The 25196-nt window shown below is 43.4% G+C and overlaps 1 protein-coding gene across 4 annotated transcripts in view; it reads right to left on the reverse strand.

Annotated features, from left to right (window-relative positions):
* Nucleotides 1-16679, reverse strand: part of SRPX (sushi repeat containing protein X-linked) — a 70354-nt gene extending 53675 nt beyond the window's left edge. For all 4 annotated transcript variants that reach the window (XM_055267523.2, XM_055267526.2, XM_055267527.2 and 1 more), the window contains exon 1: nt 16494-16679. In XM_055267523.2, coding sequence (XP_055123498.1) covers nt 16494-16587 — 94 coding nt within the window. In that variant the 5' untranslated portion in view covers nt 16588-16679. The remainder of the gene's footprint in view (nt 1-16493) is intronic.
* Nucleotides 16680-25196: the final 8517 nt, after the last annotated feature.

A 25196-nucleotide genomic window follows, 5' to 3' on the forward strand; every position in this document is an offset into this window, starting at 1 on the left:
AATAGATAATCTTCCTAAAAATAAATCTCCAGGCACAGTGATTTCACTGGTGAATTCTATCAAATATTTTTAAAAGAATTCTACAGAATGTCTTCCACAAAATTGAAGTGGAGAACACATGTCCCAACTCATTTTACAAGGCTAGCATTACTCTGATGCCAAAACCAGATAAGGCCTTCACATGAAAATAAAACTACAGGACAATATCAGTCATGAACACAGATGCAAAAATCCCCAACAAAGTATTACCAAATAAAACACAACACTACATAAAAAGAATAATATGCTAACACCAAATGGTACATATCCTGACAATGGAAGCCTAGCTTAATATTCAAAAATAAATTAATCAATGCAACCCATGACATTAACAAACTAAAGAAGAAAATCCAGATGATCATATCAATTAATACAGAAAAGGAATTTAAGAAAATTTAACATCCATTCACGATTTAAAAAAAATTACAGCAATCTAGGAAGAGAAGAGAATGTCTTCAACCTGATGAAGGGGATCTACAGAAAGCCCACAATTAACATTATACTTCACGGTGAAAGACTGAGGTGCTTTCCCCCTAAGACTGGGAACAACACAACACCCAATTTCACTACCCTATTCAGCACTATACAGGTAGTCCTAGCCAGTGCAATAAGACAAGAAAGAAAGAAAAGATACAAAGATTGGACAGGAAGAAATAAACCTGTCTCTGGCCAGGCCCAGTAGCTCACGCCTGTAATCCCAGCACTTTGGGAGGCTGAGGCGAGTGGATCACCTGAGGTGAGGAGTTCAAGACCAGCCTGGCCAATGTGGTGAAACCACGTCTCTACTAAAAATACAGAAATTAGCCAGGCGTGGTGGTGCGCACGTGTAGTTCCAGCTACTCAGGAGGCTGAGGTGGGAGAATCACTTGAACCCGGGAGGTGGAGGTTACAGTGTGCCGAGATTGTGCCACTGCATTCCAGCCTGGGCAACAGAAGTAGAGAAGAAAGAAAGAAAGGAAGGAAGAGAGGGAGGGAGGGGGGGAAGGAAGGAAGGAAGGAAGGAAGGAAGGAAGGAAGGAAGGAAGGAAGGAAGGAAGGAAGGAAGGAAAAACCTGTCCCTATTCACAGATGACATGATTGTTGTCTACGTAGAAAATCTCAAAGAATCGACAAAATAACACTTGAGGTTAGCAATATCACAAGATACAAAGTCAAACAACAAAAATCAATTGTATTTCTAAATACTTGCAATAAACTATTAGAGAGTAAAATTAAGAAAATAAAAACATTTCCAGTAGCCCCATAAAATGAAATACTTATAAATCTAACAAAACATGTAGGGGATCTGTATACTGAAAACTAAAAAATGTTTGTGAAAGAAATCAACTAATACCTAAATAAATGGAGAGATGTACCGTATTCATGGATTGAAAGATTCAAATATTAAAGATATCAATTCTCCCCCAAACTGATCAGTAGATGTGATATAATTGCCATCAGAATACTAGCAAGGTTTTGCAGATATAAACAAGCTGATCCTAAAATTTATATGAAATTTATACCCAAAACAATTTCGGAAAAGAAGAATAAAGTTAGAGGAATCACACTACCCAATTTTAAGACATATTACAAAACTACAGTAATCAAGACAGTATTGGTATTAGTGAAGAAATAAGCACATAAACCAATGGATCAAAATAAAGAACCCAGAAACAGATCTGCACAAAAATTTCCAATTAATTTTTGAAAATGGTACGAAAGCAACTCAGTACAGTTTATTACATGGCAAGTACACCTCAAGTATAAAGTCATTTTTAAAAACCCTGTGTGTTCTTCTCACAATTTTTTTTATTCCAGAAATTTCAGGAATGTTAAATGCATGAAGAGGGGCCTTTGGGATTCACAAAAGTGGGAAATTATTTGGCACATTGCAGCTGTTCATCCAAGCTTTTTTTCCCCTAAATTTAGAAACTAGATGAAAACTGTTCTGTTGCTTCTCATGTAACCAGTATCCTTATTAAGCACTCAGCATTGAATTTAACATTAGGTCCTGAGAAAAATAATATATGATAATATGAAGTAATACATTTCAAGCTTTACCACTGCTTACAAATAAATTCAAAGAAAAAAAATCAAAGTACATTTCTTACATATCAATAGTACCAAGGAAGACTAAAAGCCCTTTGTTACAGGCTAAAATGATGCAAGTTCCTTGAAATGGAAGGACATCAGGACACTTGCGGGCAGAACAAGTAGGCAGTGGGAGATTTTTTTAGGGAGGCCTAAAAACCAGCCTGGCTTGGAAAAGCATGGTAGGACACACCCACGTCCACTTGAGCTTACAGTAAATGATCTGCCTCAAATTGCCAGTGGCCAGTGGTTACTTAACGGCCACGGCTAGCAATTTGTGGGTGTCTGTCACATAAAGTCCAGTGAGAGAGACAGAGAAAATGGCTAGTCAGCCCTCTACAAGGAGTAGAAATGTGTGCAAGTTGTTTTGTGGGAGGTATAACCATACATTACATTTGCACTGTATATTACAAATCACTTCCCTAAAAGAGCAGGTGGCTTTGTTCACAATTGGCAGACGAAAGCAGAAGTTAAGTTGCCTGAGTTTAATCCAGTTAGCAGGTGGATAATAATATTGAACATCTTTGGTTTAAGTATATGTTCAAATATTTTGCCTGCTTTAAAAATTAGGTGGCTTTTTTCTTGTTATTGAGTTTAGAGAGTTCTTTATATATTTCTTTTTACTCTCTTAGTGGGGTCTTTGGAAGAGAAGTTTTTAATTTGAATAAAGTAAAATTTATCAGTTATACCTTTTACAGACCATGCTTTTGGTGTCATATTCAAGAAATCTTTGCCTAACTCAAGTTCACAAAGATTTTCTCCCATGTTGTCATCAAGAAGTTTCATATTTATAGGCTTTAAATTTAGGTCTATGATCTATTTTAAGTTCATTTCTGTTTAATAAAGTATTTGCCTCTGATAGAAGGAAGAAAGAGAAGTCTGAGACAGTAGGGGAGGGAGGTAGTGCTAGTATCAATAAGATTGGAAAATGAGCCTTTGATATTCCCAGGGATGCTGATTTACTCACTTCTATGAACTTCCAAGGAATCTGCATATGCCACATTCTGTAGCTAAACAGCCTAATACACTTGGCTAGCAACCTGGAGTCCAGCATCTAATCAGAAGGCACCCAGCAAACATCCTGGAAAATTAAACTCCCATCTCCAATACGCCCTCCCAAACCAGCTCTGTAGTGCATTGCCTGCATAGTGGCTACCGACAATTCCTCCCACCCTGCCCATGCATATAAGAGGTAGACTCCATCCACCACCACTACCATCCCAAACATGGGCCTGCCTTGTGATTTTCTTTGACTAATAGAATGTAACAGAAGTGATGCTGTGACAGTTCTGGATCTATGCCTTAAGTGTCCTGGTAGCTTCGGCTTTTGTCCACTGGGAGGCCAGCTGCACGTAATGCCAGCTTCCTGCTGGAGAGTAAGGCAACATGGGGAGATGGAAAAGAGCTAAACTGCAGACTGCAGAGAGGCAGAGAGAGGGACCAGCCATCCCAGTGATTTCAGTCATCCCAGATGAAGTGTCAGACACAGACACATGAGTGGAACCATCCCAGATCCTCTAGACCCAGATGAGTCACCCCAGACAACACCATGTGAACCAGAGATGAGCTGTCCCCCAAAGTCCTGCCCAAACTGCAGGATCATGAGTAAATACATAGTTGTCACTTATTTAAACCACTAAGTTTTGGAGTGGTTTCTTATGCATCAAAAGATAAGTGAAACAACCTCCAAGTGTCCATCATAGAAGCCTTCTTTACAGTTCATTCAGTGACCTGGAGAGTTCTATTCAGCAGGAGTCAATTCAGCAGTACAAAGAACTCTGGACCAGAAACCAAAATCCTGGGTTAAGTTCCAGCTTAGCCATTGTCTGAGTTCCCCCAAAAGCATACTCTAAGACAAAGTACAAGTAGTTCATTTGGGAAGCAATCCCAGGAAGACAGAGAAGGGAAGAAAGACAATAAGGGTACTGCTCACTGGGCAACTGCTGTGAGTCACTGTTGCGGGCAATTGGGGCTCCATCCTACTGGGGACTCTTTCTCTCTCCCTAGCATCCAAATACTACCCTTACATAACTTCTTTCCCCATTGAGGCTACTCTTAAATGTTCATTTTAACTTTATTTCATCCAGAAATAAATGGCAGTAGAATGGCTGGCTGGTGAGAGAATGATCCCTGCCAGTCATGAGCTCTCAGAGACAGCCTTGCTTCCGCAGCTGTTTCATCAGAGACAATATTAGACAATATTCCATCCTCTTATTCAAACTCTTCTATGCAGACCCCAAAAGGAAGATCCTAGGCAGAGTCCATGGCACCCATAATCCCCAGGCCCTCTGCCTTTCATTAGCAAAGACAATTAAAACAGCATGTGGCTTGTGAAATATCAATTGTGGTCCTACTTTAGAGAGCCAACAAAAATAAACTTAAAAGAAAAGCTTTGTAAATGAAGGCATTACTCTGGTCCAAGGGGAAAATAATATTTTTCCAATTTAGTCTCCTTCTATTGTTTAATACTATGAAGGGCCAAAGTGTGTCCCTGCCCATTGCCCAGAGATGGGAGAGAAGAGAAACAGAAAAAAGACAAGCACCTAAATCTGAGGAGGTCAGCCCAAAGCAGGGGACCTCAATAAATGCCAAGTCCTGTTCTCACCAAGGGGCATTCTCAAAGCTCTGTAGCCTGACTGTCCCCAGTCAACACAGACAGACAAAAAGAGGGCTAGCCTTTAACATAAAACCAGACAGCGGAACAAAAGCAATTTGTGATGTGGCATGTGGTCCTTCAAATGCTTAACTCTCCTCTATAGAGGTCAAATGGGACACAGAGAAAATCTAAGAAAGGAAAGGAGGATTCAGTAAGACTTTCAGCAGAAGACTCCAGCCCAAGACACTGGCGGATGCCACATGGCCTCAGAGAGCTATGAGCATGGGAGGGAGACACTGAGCTGGAGAAGAGCTCTCTCTTGCATCAAGTTCACATTTGAGGGTTATCAAATTGCCTCTGCTCCCTGGCAAAGGAGATGATTCCACTCCTTTACAATTTGGTTCAGAAGGCAAAAACAAATCAAGAACCCATCCATCCACATCAGCTCTTGAGGCTTCACCTCCATTTAAACAAAGACAGAGTAAAGATCTAGGCAAGACTATTTCAAAGGTCTACCCCATGTTCTCAAACCTGCCCAACAGAACAGTCTACAAACTTTAAAAACAGTGTTTTTCAATGTGGGCGCTATGGGCATTCTGAGGGAGCCAATTCTTTATTGTGCAGGCCTGGCCTTCTCTATCATTATGACAACCCAAATCACTACCATACATTTCCAAAGTCCCCATAGGCAATGGCATGGAAATTTAACAAAGACATCTTAAATCCATTTATGCCCTGCCCACACATACATTTGTGGGTATTTTTTTTCTTTATAATTGAGGTAAACATATATAGTAAACTGCACAAATCTTAAGTGTATACAGCTCCATACATTCTATGTATGTGCATACCCATGAGACCTCCCAACCCAGATCAAGATACAGAATACTGCTGGCACCCTTGAAGACCCCCCTGTGGCCCCTCCCACTGGCTACCCCATAAAGACAACTGCTATTCTGACTTGTAACACCATGGACTAGTTTTGCACATTGTTGTTGAACTTTGTAGAAATGGAATTGCCATGTGTACTCTTTTGTGTCTGGTTTATTTCACTGAACATTATGTCTGTGAGATTCATCCCTGTTGTTACATGTAGCAATACATTCCTTTTTTACCTTTTTTGTTTCAGAATCATAATCACAGAAAAGTGTCCAGAAGTTTATATCAAACTACTGAGGGGCAACTTCAGAAAAAGAGAATGGAATCAAGAGGAAAATGAAGGGTGGGCCTGCTTTCAATTTTTTATGCCTGTATTTGAATATTTTCATAATGAGCATGTTTTACTTTTATAATTTTATTTTAAAGGGACTCACTCTATCACCCAGTCTGCAGTGCAGTGCATGATCACGGCTCACTGCAGCCTTGACCGCCTGGGTTCAAGCGATCCTCCCACCTCAGCCCCTGAGTAGCCGGGACTACAGGTACACCTGACTAATTTCTTTTCTTTTTTTTTTTTTTTTTTTTTTTAGAGATAGGGTCCCACGGTGTTGCCCAGGCTGGTCTCGAACTCCTGGGCTCAAGCGATTCTCTCGCCTAGGCCTCTCAAAGTGCTGGGATTACAGGTGTGAGCCACTGTGCTCAGCCTATATATTTTTTTATTTTTTGCAAAAAATTTTGGAAAAAAAGTGGTCAGCCTATAATTTTTGAAAGCCTTGTTAAAGTACATTCATCAGAGGATACTTTCAGCGCATCTGCAATATCAAATGGGCCATTTTATAGGTATGTGTAGCATTCAGACCACCAAGCCAAGAAAAGTAAACTATAATATCTATTAACTGCCCACCAAAAAAGTATAGAAATGGAAGTTGTCGGTTGTCTCATCTATTTTCACTGAAAATCAAGGTCTGCATGGCTTTCTCAACCCTCATTCCTCTCCTCAGCGGCCAGCCCATAGAGGAAGTAGAATAACCCAGTGCTTCCTCCCAACTCACCCTCAAGCCTCACTATCACTGAGAATTTCAAACTAAGTGACAACACAGCAGGTACATATCCTCACAGAGTAAACACCAAAAAGTGTTCACATACAGGCCCATGGCTGTGACACCACTAGCCCTGGTAGGCAAAGGAAGAAGGTCTGGAATGGGAGGGAGTGAGCTGAGCTTTGAGAAGGAAGGCACAGCCTCCTCATGCTGAGAGCCACAGCTTCCCTCCTATCTGAATGTGTCCTGAGGCTTCCCATGGAGAAAAACGTCACTCACTCAGATGAAAGCCATTTGGACTTGGCTGGCCTGAAAAGATGAGTTTGGAATTTGGATGAGAAAATTTTACAGAAGAGAGTATTCTGAAAGGAAGCAACGTGAAGAGGAGAGAGGAACACCCCAAGGGCTGCTCCCCAGCTTTCTTTACATTTTAATACACAAAAACACGTTTTAAAGAACACATGTTGGCAATACCCAAAAGTTGGTAGCTTTCAACTCAAAAAAAACTTCCTTTAACCAAGACACAATTACTAGAGAGACAGATGTGGGACAGATGATGTTACCCAAAGGTTGGGTTTTTTTTTCTTCCCCACTTCTACCTCCCCAAGCCTGCAGTGGTCACTGCCACCAGCAAATGCTTCAGGAAATTCAATGTCATGTTCCCAAATGTCTTGTCCTGAAACCAAAAACACAGTGTTCACCGAAATCAGTGAAACCCCATCTATACTAAAAATACAAAAATCAGCTGGGTGTGGTGGTACACACCTGTAATCCCAGCTACTCGGGAGGCTGAGGCAGGAGAATCTCTTGAACCTTGGAGGTGGTGGTTGCAGTGAGCCGAGATCATGTCACTGCATTCCAGCCTGGGTGACAGAGCAAGACTCGGTCAAAAAAAAACAAAAAGGGAAAGAACAGAGAAAAAAAAAACACCATTGCTGAGTTGGAAACTACTACTTACCCTACTCCCTGAAAAGGTGAGAGACCCCCTTTAAGTGCTGTTAACAGTTCAGTCTTCCTGACATCCCCAATTCATGGAGCTTGAGGGGCTTAATGTGAGGGGCTGTGTGTTTTCCTTACTGGTCTCACTCTCACTCATCTCGCAAGGTGCTGCCTCCCCGCTAACCTCAGTGGCATTGATTTCTGGTATGAAGATAAGAAGTCCCTGTGTCTTTAAGAGCTGATCAGTTCCAGGAATTCTCAGCCCCAGGAGTCTTGCCAGAGTGGCAGGAGCAGCCCTGATCACACTAGCCTGGTTTTCTTGACAGCTAAAGTTATTCATAAGGTATTAATACATCTTAGCTGCAGGGAAAAGCGATGCAAGGCCCCTGTTACCAATCAGCCTGAAGATGTGCTTTGCTGCTGCTCAAGGCTAAGCCAGGCAGGGGCTGTATTCCTGGCAGAAGGGCTTAAAAGGAGATGAAGTCAAGGGAGGTTGCATTTGTTTTTGAGTTAGAGAAGGGAGGAAAAACCTAACCTATGGGCTGTACATGCTTATCTCAGGAATGTTGGGGACTTAGGAAAGGAAGGTCAGAGGATTCAGTGATGAAAGCAAAGCCAACAGGAAAAGGGAGAGGAGGGGAAGTGAGCCATTGTGTGGCAGTTATAAACAGGCAAGCCACTCTGTCTTGGCCAAGGGCTGAACTCATTCATCAGACCAGTACTTCCTAAATTTCATCATGTAGAAGAATCATTGGAAGGATCTTGTTAAAATGAAGATGCTGATTCAGTAGGTCTTTGGTTCGGGCCTGAGCTTCTGCATTTTTAACGTGCTCCCAGGTGACCCAAGAGTTCACCACAGATGCTGCTGGCATGCAAGCACAGCTTTTTGTTTTGTTCTTTTACAGAGTCACAAGCTCTAAAAGAATATGGGGTCCATAGCTTGTCCCACTTGGGGTTAAGCTACTGACATCCAGGACTACATAGATATAGTTCAGGGAGTTCCCTGCACTACAGCACCCACTGTCACACCCTCAAAAAGAGCAAGTGGGGTCTCAAATCTAGCCTGCCCTCCACTCTCCAAGTCTTGAATCCTTGGACTCAAGGCCTCAAGTCCTTGAGTCTTGGGCCTGCCTCTATCCTTTTCTTGCCCAAAGTCTGTCTCCTGACCAAGCCCTGTGTCCACAGATCTACGTGTGCCCAGATGGGGGCCTCTTTTTCTAATTCACCCAAAGGTGCTTTATGCACTATTGGTGGCCCTGCAGCCAGCATTGAGAGGTGGCCAGGCACCATTGGCTGACTCTGGCTAGTATCCTGCCACAGTTGAACCTTGAAAGCACTATACTAAGAGAAAGAAGCCAAACACAAAAGGATAAATACTGTGTAATTCCATTTTTATGGAAGGTCAATTGTAGGCGAATCTATAGAGGCAGAAAATAGATTAGTGGTTGCCTAGGGGTGGGGGATTAAGAAATGATGGCTAAGGGGTTTGGAGTTTATTTGGGTGGCAATGAAAACATTCTAAAATTGGTTGTGGTGATGAACGCACAACTCTGTGAATATGCTAAGACCATTGAATTGTACAGTTTTAATGAATGAGGTATGGTACATGAATTGTATCTCAATAAAACTGTTATGAATGTAATCACAAATCAGTTGAGGAGCTCAAAGCAAGTGGTATAGAGAGGAGGCATTTGCGACTCTGACAACCTCAAAAGAGGACAAGGACTGACACTGAGGCAGCAACTTCTCAGAACTCTTGAAAAACATCCAAACAGCTCTAGATATGAGATGCTGAGAGTACAGCCAAGTGTCAATATAAAGAAGAGCCCTGAGATACACCCTGGACAGGGGCTCAGTGAACAATGCTGTATTCGTCCATTTTTGCACTGCTATAAAGAAATACTTGAGACTGGGTAACTTATAAAGAAAAGAGGTTTAACTGGATCACGGTTCTGCAGGTTGTACAGGAAGTATAGTAGCTTCTACCTCTGAGGAGGCCTCAGGAAACTTACAATCAAGGCAGAAGGCGAAGGAGAAGCAGAGCAGGAGCGAGAGAGATGAAGGAGGTGCTACATACTTTCAAAACAACCGGGTATTATGATAACTTACTATTGCAAAAATAATACCAAGGGGGATGGTGCTAAACCATTCATGAGAAATCTGCCCCCCATGATCTAATCACCTCTGGCCAGGCCCACCTCCAGCACTGAAGATTACATTTCAACATGAGATTTGGGTGGGGACACAGATCCAAACCATATCAAATGCTCAGTGCCATTCATTCTTGCCTGCCTATCTCTGGTTCCCCACAGGATGCCTGACATGCGGGGACCACTCAAAAATTGAATTCAATGCATGCCTGTGAAGTGAAAGGAATTCTATAGCCACTAGACTGAGCTCTACTCCCAACTCTGCTTTTAACTCTCTGTGTGACCCCAGACAAATCCCTTCATCTTGCTGAGCCTCAGAGGCTCCTCCCTAAAATGCAGGGCAAGTTACCGTCTCAGGCATCCTCCCAGTCTGAGGTTCCCTGGTTCCATGAATTAGGCAACCCATGCAAGGGAGCCTGGGTGTGGAACAGAGAAACTCCTGCAGAAATCTAGATAAAGACCAAGACACCCACCCAGAGGCTCAGAACTGGCCAGAGGCATGCTCCCCCAGCAAATGTCACTCCACAGATCCACTGAGAGCCTCCCAGAAGTCAGGCTCTCTGCTAGACCATGAGAATACAAAAATGAACAAGATCCCACAACCTACTCACGTGGCTGGGGGCATCAGATCCACGAATAGGTAATGGTGCAGCACCATTACCCTACCCCTTGGAAGGCTGAATTAAAATCTAAGTGGAAACAGAATTTCAGTGTTGGGGATTGAAAGGAATTGGAGCCTTGATCTGACTAATACTGAGTCAGCACCAATATGTCTGTCAGAGTTCCTATAAGGAATTGCCACTTTGTGGGCAGAATCTCAGAAGGTGGAGGATGTAGCCGCTCCACCACTTCCTCACCACTCCACAATGGGCCTGCCAAACCTTGGCTTAATTCTCACCCTGTGGCCCTAATTTAACCGTGTTTGCGAACAATCTTGGATCATTGGGATTGGCAGGGTCATTCAGCTCAGCCGCCCACACAATAAGTGGCAGGCGGGGGTCATCCATTAGCGGATCATGGGGTGTAATCAGCATTGAGGAGATTCTCAGTAAGTACTACTGGATGTACATTGCAAACAGCTAGTGATAGCAGGGGAAATGAGCTGCTAATACATGTGACTACACTACAGGTCACTGTAAGAGTGGGACAGAAGAAATATTGCAATGATATTTCAAGGCCAAGGCAGAAAGTCTGTCCCCAGATTCTATGTTTGGATCTATTACTCAGAAGAAAGTTTGAAAATCATTATGCTCAATTTACAACCCCAAACCTCTTGGATAATCCAAGCCATTATGTCCAAACCCATTTATCTTCTCCCTGGAGAACAACGCATAAAGAAGCATCCAGTGTGAGCTAAGGATTACGGGTGAGTGAATCATTCAGCTCGGGAATGAGTACTCCAGAGGTTTCTGAGGTCAGAATGTGCCAGACACCCATAAGATCCAGGTGCTACCAATTATCATCTGGAAAACTTGGGAGCTTAGCAGTGCTACCAAGGACTTTTCTCTTGCACAAGCTTTTCCTCTAAATCTGTATCTGCACATCCTGCCCCCAGAACTCCCTTGAGTTTCTAAGTCTCTTAGAATAATGTCTTAGGGTGATTTGACATCCAAGAGCCTTCGCAATTAACTATGCCCTGATTCGTTGCCTGTCCAAATGGACAGATTTCCTTTGACATTTAGCTATCTTGCAATCCGTTTTCTCATGGAAGTGTCATCTTGGAAATTCTGGTTAAATCCTACAGGGGAGATTTGAGATGGAATGCTTTGATTCAAAATTACTCCAATCAATTAATCCACAAATACTAACTAAAGATCCTCCCCCAAGTCACACTGTACTAAGTGGGGCAGGGGGGTACAACAAGTTACCCAGCCCAGCCCAGCCCTGAAGGCAATTACAATTTACGATTACATCTGTTTTGCTTGGTACTGCTTTTTAAATGAAAATAACTGGAAACTATACACCTGGCTGTAACTGGAAGGGCCACCTGCTCACTGGTTCAATCAAAGTTGACCTACTGTGGTAATTTCATCTTACTCTGTATGTTGATTTTTCTGCCCATTAAGTGCACATTTTCTCACAGAATTCATGAAGATGCTCTAGTAACTAGTGGTTTTGAATTGGGATAGAGCCGTCTCCCCAGAAAAAGGATACTCACACAGATTCTTGTCTCCAATTTCAAAACATTCTTAGAGAAGCCCACACATCCTCTACGTTCACTTTTCTTGGGCCTTTAGTGCCACCATCTCCGCACCAGCAAGTCTCAGCATCATTCTTCAATAACCAATCCCAGTGTTCCCACATAGCTCCTCTCTGTGCTCCCGGGGCCTGTCAATCCAACTGCATTATAACATTAACCACCTGAAATAACTATGTCTCTATTTCCCCATAAGACAGAAAGCTACGAGAGAGAAGAAATTGCATAACTTCTTCATCGTGGTCTCCCAAGCACATAAATGCTTCATCATTCAGTGTTCACTTTAAAAATAAGTCTCTCGGCACAGCCCCGGTTTTATTAGAAAAGGTAGAAACTGATTCTATTTCAGAACTAAACTCAAATTTCCCAGAGATTCAGGCTTAAAATACCACCCTCCTAAAACAAATGGCCCATAAAAGTTAGCAGTTAAGACATCACACAGTCAAGAACTGAGGGGCTGGTTTGAGAAACTCCCTATGAATTGGAACTTGGGAGAGGTTATTATTCACACTGCTATTTTGGAAGCGAATCTCTAACCTGGGCATTAATCATAACTTGCCTGCTACAAATTTCATACTATGCTATAGCCTGGCAAAACTAAACCTTCTTCTGTTCAAATTCTCTCTTCACTTTCAATTACTAATTTCAGTTGTGTTCTCTGAAAGGGGAATTGATGTAGCACACATATTTGAGTTTACTAAGGAAACCATTCAACCACTTGGGAAAGGCACAGATCAAGGTGGCCAACAAAAATAATAAATGCAAACTCCAGCTTGCGGTTGCAGTCAGTCTCTCATCTTACAGCCCCCAACAGAGAAGGTTATTGCTTAAACAGAGAGTGTTCGTAGATTTAAAGGGAACCTCTGTATCCAGTAAGCCATCATTTCTATGTACGTAGATTCATGGTGGCACAAAGCCCTGTGTACCTGTGCACGTTTCCCTCAGCTCCTTTCCTGTCCAATGGCCCATCACTGGAGTAACAGGCACTGTAATCCATTACGCACAAATATCCATGTGGTACAAAGTGCTCTGCTAGGCACTGTGGGAAATACAAATAAGGGTAAGACATAGCACAGGCCCTGCCTCCAAGGGCTTAAAATCTACAAGAAGAAGAAGAGTGCATAAATTATGATAATATACAGCATTATCAAATATGTGATATATGTGATAAATATAAGAGACATGAGTGAGACCATGGGTATTAAAAGGAAGGCACGTTGCTTCCCATTGGAGCGATCAAGGAAAGGTCTCATCAAAGTGGGGGTGTTGCTGGATGATGGGCAGAATTTGGACAAATGGCCAGGGGGAAGGATTCCAGGTACAGAAAGCAGCATCTGCCAAGAAGGAAAATGTGACTCAGGTTCTATAAGGATAGGATTTTAGGAAATCAGGGGGAAAAGACTGGAAAATTAGGCTAGAAGCAAACTGTGTAGTCCCCTAAAAACAACTGAGAACTTTTAACTTGAGAGAGAACAGGGAGCTGCTGCCCTAAGTTTTTGAGTAGGGGAGTGATGTGATAAAAAACAGTACTAAAGTCAATGGACTTAAAAGACCATTATCTAAAGTGAGAAAGTACAATGAGCTAGAATTAGAGAGACCAAAAGTGAGAATGTTATAGCAATAATTTAAAAGAGAAAAGCAGCACTTTGGTTATGGTACAAGGACTGATGAGGTGGGAAGATGTGAAGACGCTGCTTTAACGATGGTTTCTGGTGTCTCATTCAGCTCCCAAATCTGTGAAATGAGTAGTAACTAACAAACAACATCGTACTGTACTGAAAGTGTTATCAGTGAAGAAAATGCCAGAGGAAAATGACCTGCTCTCCCCAGCATATTTCCTTTTCATTGCAGAGTACTTTTGTCAGCTGATTCCACGTTTTAAATCTAAATAGGAATTCCTAGCCTGTTCCCAGTGAGACCTTAATTATATAACCTGAGCTAGGTGCTCCATTCCTAGTACTTATCTCCAAATGTGGTATTTCAAAAGACTGCTTCAGCTGATGTAGTCTGGTTTGGCTTTTAGCAAACCTCACTTGGTTTTCATGACTAGTAAAACCACACCACTTTACCGGTTTTCTCCAGATGTAAGATTCACGAAGCCTTTCTTAGAGGCCATGGTACTCATTCTCCATCTTCAGCCTTGTTTGCAGAAGGAGGCAGAGTGAACCGCCACAATCTCACATGCAAATACAGCTCTAAGAATTATTTTAAGAACAGAATCAAAATTCTCATCTGTTATAAGCATACAAACACAGTCAAACACAAACAACTTTTCTACAAATTTTCCATACACTTCATGTGGGTTTTCATAGACACTGCATCTTTGCTAGGCTGCAAAAAATAGATCAGAGAGCCAGAAAAGCTGTGTTAAATTCTAAGATGGAAGAACTCCAGAGACCTTCTAGGAGTGGGAATGAGAATGATTTACTCTCACTCTGACAGATTTGCTATTCACGTGCAGATGGTCACATAATCGACTTGCTGATGGGGCCCTAGATCTCCATCTTCTTTCAGAAGTTCCAGATTCAAGGCCTTCACTTTCTCTCTTACTGGAGATATGATGTCCACTTGCTAAGAGAGTGTCTCTGAAATGATCTTTAAAATTTGTCACCCAGCACTTAGAGTGAACTCAGCCTATGTGATTTGCTTTCAGACCCAAGGGCCTAGAGAGTCTCCCCTCTCCAGCCTTCCAAAGCCTCTGGCTTGGACTGAAATCCCCTCCTCTGGATCTTACAACCTTAGCGGAGCACACTTCCCAAGAGACCCCATTGAGCCATGCCAAAAGGAGGCTCAAGAGGAGTGTTTATCAAGCAGCTCCAATCAGCTTCAGCTCATTTGTGGTCTGAGCAGAGCCGGAGGGCAGGTTAGGAGTCAGTGGAGGTGGTGGCAAGCAGGAACATGGTGGCTAAAAGTTGGGAGCAGCTTGCAGGCTGGGAGAGGGAGCCAGGAAAGCCAGGGATAGGTCCCAAAAGACAGGTGGTAGTGAATGCCCAAACTGGCAAACTCATGATTCTGTGGCTGGGCCCTGGTAGCAAGCTATACTATATAAAGGTGGAAGATGAGAGAAAGGAGAGGGGAGAGCAGGGGATGAGAAGGGAGGGAGGTCGGATGGAAAAGGAGAAGGGGTCCCCAGCTTGAGAAAGGCTCAACTAGAAGTTGAGGTTCCCAGGCAGCTCACAGGCACCTCCCAACTCAGTGCGGAAAAGCTACCTCTAGCTTCTCACCTTATTTGCCTGCTCCCAGAAAGCTGCTTCTGGGACACTTAATGACTTCCTCTTCCCCTATAGGTTCATTTTAACCTGATTCCTGCTAAAGGGGGTGGGAGAGGAGGTATTAACACACCATGGGAATGACAGTTGCCTGGCAGTAAGGATAAAATTTCCTTTCCACTTTACCCTGAATCAGTTCCTACAAAGCAGCTGAAAACTTAAGAGTCAGCTCAAAACAAATGTTCCTGTTTATTAATTTACAAATTTGTTTTATTCATTCATTTAGGTGCGTGCAGAGAATTTCCCGCAGCCATCCCTACATCTCCCAAGCACACTGCTAGAAAGATGGGCATCCTCTATCCTTCTACCAGAACTCAGTAGGTTCATTTCTCATACCCCAGATTTAAGCTGCCCACAGTGTTGAACGCAGAGCCAAATATTTGCACGCCCTATAGCCGACGTCACCCACTTTCCCATTAACACTAAATTAAAACGCATCCATGGATTTCCTCTCCATTCCGAGGCAACAGGAGTGCATGGCACATTGCCCTACTCCCCTGAAGCTCTTCGCTAACCTAAGACTCCAGGGTGAGGAAGTTAGCTGGAGCTTTTTAAAGTGCATCTCCAAAGAGAATTTTGCTCATACCATGAGAGCCCCCAAGAAACATCAGGGCCCCCTTAGATGCCGGAGACCACGCCCTCCAGGAATAAGCCGCAGCCTCTGCCCAGCAGAGCCTTGCGCGAGTAGCCCTCTTTCCCTGGGGCTAATCAAGTGCATGCCACATGTCACCACTCTCAGCTGGTAATTCTTCCTCAGAGGCGCAGACTTTCTCGGAATCCCCAGCAGGGGGGGTTAAGAGATTCAGGGGAGGCCCCGCCCGTGCCTTCCACAAAAGTCGCTTTACCGTGGCTCGTGTCCTGCGGCCCCAAGGGGATAGCCTGGGACGTGTAGTAGGAGGGCATAGAGGCTCCTTCCAGGACAAGCTGCCAGCCTCCAGTGGGCAACCATGTGAGAGGCAAAATTCTGGGTGTGAGAAAGTAGCAAACTAGTCTGCGGCCAAACTTTCTCTCTGGAGCCTCCTACACCGAAAAGGGTTTGATTGGAACTCTGGAAGCCCGGACGCAGAAGGTGCTTGGGCTCCCGTCGCCGCGAGGGCGCCCAGCGCCTGGAGATGGGACAGTCAGTTCTTCCCGGCGCGTGCCCAGACACCAGCCCCGACCCGCATCGCCCCCACCCTCGGGCTGCGAAAGAGGAGTTCTGCGCAAACAAAGGGCGCCCCCGGCGCCTCCCTCTATCCCGAGCGAAGGGTCCCAACGGCGACTACGGGGGTCTTTGGTGCCCAGCTGAGGAGGCAGCCACGCCTCCGATCCTACCTGGGAAGCTGCGGCTGGGCGGGACGCGCAGCAGTAGCAGCAGCAGAGGCGGCAGCAGCAGCAGCAGCGCCGGCCGATGTGCGGGGCTCCCCATGGCGAGCGGGCGCTTAGCTCGCCTCGGCAGCGCAGCGCGCTTCCCGGGGGCCGGAGGAGACCAAAGATACCAAGGGACTGCGTGCTAGCGGGCGGGCGAAGGCCCGGCTGGAAAACTCCTCCTCCCGCCTCTTTCCCTCCCTCCTTCCCGCCTGGGGCCTGCCCTCCTTTCTCCGCCCCCCGGAACACTGCGCGGTTCGGGGCTCTGACCCACCCACCTCCTCCTTTTGTGCCGGCGCTCTTTCTGCCCGGAGAGCGCTGGAGACATGCCCCAGCAGAGCGAAATATCCTGGAGTATCTTTCTTTGCTCCAATTTGCGCGCCCCCTCATCCGGAATACACACACGGGTGGTTCAACAGCCTCGAACATCCCAGACGTCTAGAAAGATACCATCTGCAGAAAGCTGCGTGAGTCACACGGAAACAGAAGGGGCAACCGAGGGGATTCAGAGGGCCCACTGCGGCCGGATACTATGGCCACATTCTCTGTTTTGATCCTCAGGACCATGCCCCAAGTTCGCTATTGCCATGTCCACTTTCTCCAATAAGAAACCGACGCTTAGAAACTTGCCCAGATTCACCCCCGTTACTGGCAGAGCAGGGACTGGAACTTAGATGTGTAGTTCTGCCGACGTCAAAGTCCATACTACAGATTTTTTGTTAGTTTGTTTCTCTTTTGCAAAGGAATAAATCAAGGACTGGACCGGGTGCGTGCCTGCTGTGCTGCGGTTTAGGATGGGGCTTGAGGTTCTCCTTCCAGGATCAGCTGATGGGACAGCACAAGGCACAGAAAGTTCTCTGTCTCACCCACAGCCTTGGGGATCCAGCTGTAGGTTCCTGCAGCCAGATTTCCTCATTTCCTGGGTTGTTCTCAACCACCCCAAAGATACCACGACCAGACTGGAGCCTCTTCCCTGTGGCTTGGCATCGCTGGATCCTGGCATCAGGATAGGGTTTCTAGGCTGCCCACAGGACGGATCTGGTTTCTTTGAGGCATTTGAGTAAGCCTCTCATGGTTTTGTTTGTTTGTTTGTTGTTTTGGTTGTTTAGTTCTTGTTAAATCAGTAAGGCAATACGTTGCCCCTTTGCTGTCTCAGAAAGATCTTAGCTAAGGCAAATTTTAGTTGGAGTTGCTGCATTAGGTTGTGCAGTTTGGGCACTGTACAAAGGCATCCAGAGGAAGGGGCAAGTGGGAGCCGAAACCCAGATGCCTTTGGGTTCAGGGAGCTTTGTGTCTTTGCAGGGGCCACATCCACTAGAAGGGCATCTTTCTCTCTGCCACAGTAGTCTGGTGTGATAGCTAGGCTAAGAGCCCTGGGAGCACTCACCTGGAAGTTCTGAATTTGTTCATCCAGAAGGAGTGCAGTTTCCCAATTCTCACAAAAGCCCCAGACTTGAAGGTCCATCTTACCCTCGCTAGCACTTGGGGGGACTTCGCTCCATCTCCTGTGGGTTTCTCCACTGCTGCTACCTCTTCAGGGAACCAACAACCCTTAAATAACCCCCTAGTCGCAGGAAAATGGGGGAGGTCAGGCTCTTCTGTGGCCTCCATCAGACCAGACTCCCCAGGGAGTCATTCTCAACCTTGTTTATGTGGGTCACCTGGGGAGCTTCATGAAAATACCATATCCAGGCTCTACCTCACACTAATAAAATCAGAATCTTTAGGAATGTGACCTGGAGTTTGACCAGATGCATATTTTTGTCTCTCCCCAATCCGCTAAGCTCCACGGTATAAGTTTTAGTATAGGATAAAAATTCTAGACCAGGAGTTTCTCAACTTGGGCACTATTGATATTTGGGGCTAGATGATTCTTTCTTGGGGAGGGGGACTGTCCTGCACGTTGAGAGATGCATTGATGACCTCTATGCAACAGATACCAGTAGCAATCCCCCTTTCCCCAGTTGTAACAACCAAAAAATGTCTCCAGACATGGCTAAATGTCCCCCAGGGGAAAATGCCCCCAATAGAGAACTACTTTAGGTCCATAAACAAGGGTTAATGTGCACCCCAAATTCCAGGTCCAGGATAGCCTGGCCAGCAGCCTTCCTTTCCTATGTCACCTCTGAAGCAATGTGTCTTAACCACAGCCAGTATACATTCTATTACTGGGCTGAGAAGGAACTTCTAGCTCTCTCCTATCCACTGATTCTGGCTGGATTACAAGAAACACCACACTTACTGTTGACTTGCTCTCTGGACTTTGAATGTCCTCACCACAAAGAAAGAAATCAGAAATGGATGAGGTGATGGTCACCAAAATACTGACTTGAGGCCTGGTGCAGTGGCTCATGATTGTAATCCCAGCACTTTGGGAGGCCAAGGTAGGCAGATCACTTGAGGTCAAGAGTTTGAGACCAGCCTGGCCAATATAGTGAAACCCCATCTCTACTAAAAATACAAAAATTAGCCGGGAGTGGTGGCACACACCTGTAGTCCCAGCTACTCAGGAGGCTGAGGCAGGAGAATCGCTTGAACCCAGGAGGCAGAGGTTGCGCCACTGCACTCCAGACTGGGTGACAGAGCTAGACTCCATCTCAAAAAAAAAAAATTACTGACTTGATTTTTTCTTTTTCTTTTTCTTTTCTTTTCTTTTTTTTTTTTTTTTTGACAGGGTCTTACTCTGAATTTGAATTTGTTTATCCAGAAGGAGTGCTGTTACCTAGCTGGAGTGCAGTGGCATGATCATAGCTCATTGCAGCCTCAAACACCTGTGCTCAAGCAATTCTCCTGCCTCAGCTTCCTGAGTAGCTAGGACTACAGGCATATGCCACCATGGCCAGCTAATTTTTATTTTGTAGAGATGGGGTCCCATAAATATGTACATTTACAATGTGTCCATTAAAAAAATAAGCAAAAATTAAAGACATGAAGAAACATCTCAATACAATGTTTATAGAGCAAAGTAACATTTGTTGTTTTCATTGTGCAAGGATATCTTGAAGGACAGATCCAAGCTCAGTTGCCTCTTGTATTAATAAATAGAAATAACCCTTTCATTTTTACTTAACAAAGATAAAGGGGAGAGAACAAGGTGGTATTCTTACCTACTGGGAATACTAAAAGGAATGCCATTGTTGTCAAAATGTATAAGGTATATAAATCACGTGGGTTAGAGTAATAGGGAACACAATTAGATATAATATTGGGAAACCATTATTTTTCCTTGACAAACTTGAAGTATTCGATATAAACCCTTGGACGAACTAATATGAACATGAAAAAATAAAATAAGAGCCTGAAATGAGGAAAAATGTCTCTTGCTCTCTTTGCTACCCTATAGAGAAAATTCCAATGGGACTTTTATTTTTCTTATTATTTTTATTCTAGTTTTCTGTCTGATAGAAGAGATGAGGGTAGAGGTAAGGTGGAGGAAGAGGTTGTCAATTCATCCCAATCCCACAATATCTTGGAAGACAATCAGATAGTTAAATAGATTCATAATCTGTCAAATAACTTAAGGGTTAATGAGTTGATGAAAACAAAGAGAAGTCACTTAGGGAGTGCCACAGAGCTATGACACCATTCCTATCCTGCTTGATGTTACTATTTATGAACTAGAAAAAGATATTTTTGGCAAAGGACATGAAGATAGGAGGGCAAGAAACAGATTCCAAACATCTCTCTAGGCAGGCATGCTGTATTGAAACATTAAAAGACAGCAAGGATAAATATGATGTCCTATGTTAGATCTCAAAAACCAATCACACATGAAGAATCTAAGAATCCCTAGAAAGCGAAGTAGTCTCCCCACTACGTCAGGCTCATCTGTGCAAAGAGGTGTATATAAGGTGTTGATTCAGCATTGCTCATAGTACCAAAGTTTGGTGACATTTTTGTAAATGTAAATATCCATTAATGGGGAATTATTTTATTAATTATGCATACCTGTGTAACGGAATACTATGTGGCCATTAAAAAGAATGAACAAGATGCATATGCATCAATAGGAAAGGTACTCTCAGATATTTTGTTTAATGAAATAACAAGCAAAATAATACACATATCTTGCTACCATTCGTGGTATGGAGAAGGCATGATACTATATCAGGGTATGGGGAAGTCAGAGTAGGAGAAATAATTTTTTATTACTGTACGATCCTTTGTACTGTTTAAATGTGTAAGCATGTGATGATATTTCCTATTTAACTTAAACAAATCATTGAAAATGTTTTCTTTAAAAAAAAATTACACTGATACAGAGTAGGAGTTGCCAGTAGTGGCTTCACAGTACAACCTACGACAGTGCAGTCTATTTGCCTATAAGCTAAGTCTCCAAGGCACCTCAGGTGCATGCAGACAGTGTCTGTCTGGTCATCTGAAGCATTCCTGAGTACTGGGCAAAGTACCAGAGGTGAGAAGAAGAGAACACACACATCAAAGTCTGGCAAGAGGAAGGAGGTATCTTTCCACTCTGTGCAATGTTGAGGAGGTTGTAGTCAACAAAACAGTCTTGTCCCCTGAGTCAGAGCAGAGTGAGCCCCAGGAGAGAAGGAAGGAAAAGGATTCTCAAGAGTCACCTCCCCGCCCCCAACTTTCTTCCTTGAGCTTGTCGACTCAGAGACAGCATTGAAAGAGACCTGGCAGTCATCTACGTACTGCAAGAGAGGTATTTTCTAAGAATCAAAGCCCCGTTATGCCCCTCCCATTTTCCCATGCCTCCTCATTCTCCCAGCCCTCTCAAGCTGTTGCCAGAAAAGGGATCCCCAAGAATGGGTTTTTGGATCTTGAGCAGGAAAGAGTTAAAGGCAAGTCACAGAGTACAGTGAGAAGAGACAGTTTATTGAAAGCTACTCAGTTATAGATTAGGGTGTCCTCAGAAATCAAGAAGAGGAATGCCTCATCTTTGTTTTAAGTTTTTCTTGTTTAGGAGTCTTATCTATGTAAAAGCTAAGCTAAGTTATGTCTACATGTGGGTGGGCTGAAAGTATGACAAAATGTATTACTTTGCTGATTTAAATAAAACTATCCTTGGCACTTAGGATGCCAAGGATAAATACATCTTAAATAAATACATCAAAATTGGCATAAATACATCAAAGCAAAACTATAAATACATCAAAGCATAAATACATCATAATTGACATAAATACATTAAAGCATAACTATAATGAACTTGAAATCATATACTGTTATGGATATTGGGACATGGGGACACTCTGTTGCTGTAGGAATATGTCCTTGCAGATACCATTAAGCTGTTTCTTTAAATGTAAACATCTTATGACCACGGGTCATGACTGTCAAGGAATGTGCCTTGTTAGTCTCAAGATGGAGGTTAACTTAAAATGGCGTTAGTCTGGCTCTCCTACTGTACTTCTGCTTCCCTAATAAACCCAGTTCTTTTCTTTCTGTATCTTTCACAGTAAAGTGATGGAAGTTTAAGGGGAAATGTGGTGGTTCACTGTACCTTGGGAAATCGGTTGCCAGTAGAGTGAAAGTCAAAGAGATATTTAGGAGTGCTTCATTCTAAGGCAGTTCTTCTCAAACTACCTGTGGCAAAGGACTTTTTTTTTTTTTAATGTCCAATCCATCATTGATCCATGCTTTGGTAAAATCAGTAAAGATGACTAAGTAGAAAAATAAAAGAGAAAACAAGCCAAAGACATACACGAAGCAAAAGTTCAAGGTTCTCTTATTAGATTCCACAAATCTAATATTTGTAAATAATAATTTGTAAAATTATTTCTTTCTTTCTTTTTTTTTTTTTTTGAGATGGAGTCTCGCTCTATTGCCCAGGCTGGAGTGCAATGGCGCAGTCTCGGCTCACTGCAACCTCCGCCTCCCAGGTTCAAGTGATTCTCCTGCCTCAGCCTCCCAAGAAGCTGGGATTACAGGTGCCCACCACCACTCCTGGCTATTTTTTGTATTTTTAGTAGAGACGGGGTTTCACCATGTTGGCCGGGCTGGTCTCAAACTCCTGACCTCAGGTGATCCACCCGCCTCAGCCTCCCAAAGTCCTGAGATTACAGGCGTGAGACACTGTGCCCAGCAGATGTAAAATTATTTTATCAAATTGTTATCACAGTCTCTAAGGTCATACTCTCCATTTCTGTACGTATCTAATTGTGGACAAGTACAAAACAGTTCAGAAAGCAGCACCAGTCCAGGGAGCACATTGTGAGTAGCACAGTTATCGTGGATTTACTCTTTCACATAATACGTCTGTACAAAGTACAGTATGTATCAGACTTTTCAAGAATTCAAGAATAGAAGGGCAAGATGATTTGACCTGAGTCTATTGGAATCATGTGAAATGAATGCCAGATGAGTAGGGTGCATTGGGTTGATGCTTGTGCTCATGCAATATATATTAAAAATCTAGCTCTGAGAACACATGGACACAGGGAGGGGAACATCACATACCAGGGTCTGTCGGGAGTTGGGGGCGGGCAAGGGGAGGGAGAGAATTCGGACAAATACCTAATGGATGCGGGGCTTAAAACCTAGATGATAGGTGCAGCAAACCACCATGGCACATGTATACCTATGTAACAAACCTGCACGTTCTGCACATGTATTTCAGAAATTAAAATAGAAAATTAAAAAATGAAAAATCTAGCTCTGAGGGGGTTAAAGTAAGAATGTTCAAGGTCAAGATCAAAGAAGATAAAGACAGTCTAAGAATAGTGTCTGTTTACAATCCTTCGGCTTAAAGAGATTTCTTCTTTTTCTAGCGTAAATATTCAGAATGAAACAACACAAGCTCTTGGGGTTGAAAAAATTCTACAGCACAAGAAAAAGAATAGGTGGTCATAAAGAGAACTGAGAAATATAAGAATGCAGAAATAAAAATTAAAGTTAATGACTTTCTGTTTCACCTGCATGTGCTTACAAGCCATCATTCCTGCCCTTACAACAAGAAAAATCTGGACACACTGAAAATCAACGTCTTTTCTCTGACCCAACAGAGAACTGAGTTTTCAGGGCAAATTGCCACCATCATCATCTGGAAAGACAAAGAAGTCCAGAGAGTCACAGTCAAGCTCTGCTTACCTGGAGCAGAAGACATGCTGGAACCATAAACTTAAATGGCAGTTTGGAAAAATTGCTGGAGGCTGAGTGTCGACTAATATGACATTGAAAGACCCATGGGAGCTGAAGTCACAGCTGGGACCCCCGCACTGTTGTGGGCTTTACCTCCAAGAACCCTGCCATGTTTTCATGATGAAGGTCCAAGAAAGACCCTTCCTGTGCTGGCAGCGGGAGAGGAAGATTAATCTAATCATTTGAAATATGCCCAGAGACTTCTCCATGAAAAAGGACTACTTTACTAAGGGGAATTACTTTGCCAGAGGCTTATCCCACCAGCAGAAGTGCATTTCCTGTACTTCAGCCTCCTTAGCCTTCCTGTCTCACCTAAGAGGGGAAGTTTTAAAAAACTAAGAAATATCTGCGAAGGTCATAGCCCCAGGTCACATGCTCACTAAAAGGCTGAGATTTCATCATAATATTATAGAACACTTTTCCTCTCCACACCCTACCACCACACCAACAGGGCTCCAGCATAATGACAGTGAATTCCAGCTGAAAGAGCAGCAAGATCCAGATTCTCCCTGAGGGGGAGTATTAAGGGATCCCAAAGTCAAGCAAGGAGACAAAAAAAAAAAAAAAATACCCACTGGAGGAATGTGAGGTCTCTGGCACCAACTGTGATTAGAACAGTTATAGTGGATTTAGTCTTTCACGTGATACATATAGCAAACATCAAATACAGCACAAGTTCTAGCCTGCCAGGTCCTTGCAGTTGTAAGACTGAAGTTCTGTTTTCTTAATGAATACTGGTCAGGGACTACTGTCAGCAGTTAGATACCACTCCCAGGTCCCTTTGACCTGCAGATCCTTCCATCAAATCTCTCTCACACTTTGAATCTCTCTCTGACTTTTTCTTCTACCACCAGCTAGAGAAGACTTCACTTTAGAAGGACTCATGATTAAGTTAGACCCACCCAGAAATTTCTCTACCTTAGGGTCAAGACTAGTAACCTTAATACATCTAGAAATTTTCTCTTGCAATGCAACCTAATGTAATCATGGGAGTAGCATCAGGAAGTAATGGTCGTGGGGGCCATCTCAGAATTCTGCCTGCCACAGAGAGTTCAGTAAAGTATATAAATAGAAAATGTATGAAGATTAATAGCTTTATTATTACCCAAAATAACTAGATAATAAAGGTTTAAGCTGTAAAACAAATGTATGATACACCACATGTACATATACACATATTCTAAAAATTGTAACTAAGAGTCATAGAGAAAAGAATTAAATGGGAAGATATGCTATCTTCATGAATGAAGACAGTGAAGGCCATAAAGAGCTTAATCCTTTCAGGGGTAGACATTTATTTGTTTTCCCAGAACATCATTTGGGGAACTAATATGGTTTTGGAGGGGGCCTAACAACCACAGATACCTCAAACTCTAGTAACGGGTGTGGTTGCATGAATGAGGCTGCGTCAGTAGTAGAACTTTACTCCCAAGACATTGCGATTAGAGGGATTGGCACAGGTCCCAGGCAGGCCAATAAGACACTTTCTTAGGGAATTTTAAGACAGAAGCTGATTGAGAGAATGCCTCTTATTTTCCTCTTTGGTTGGTCATTGTATGAATT

Source organism: Symphalangus syndactylus, chromosome X, assembly GCF_028878055.3.
Source record: "Symphalangus syndactylus isolate Jambi chromosome X, NHGRI_mSymSyn1-v2.1_pri, whole genome shotgun sequence".
Lineage (NCBI taxonomy): Eukaryota > Metazoa > Chordata > Mammalia > Primates > Hylobatidae > Symphalangus > Symphalangus syndactylus.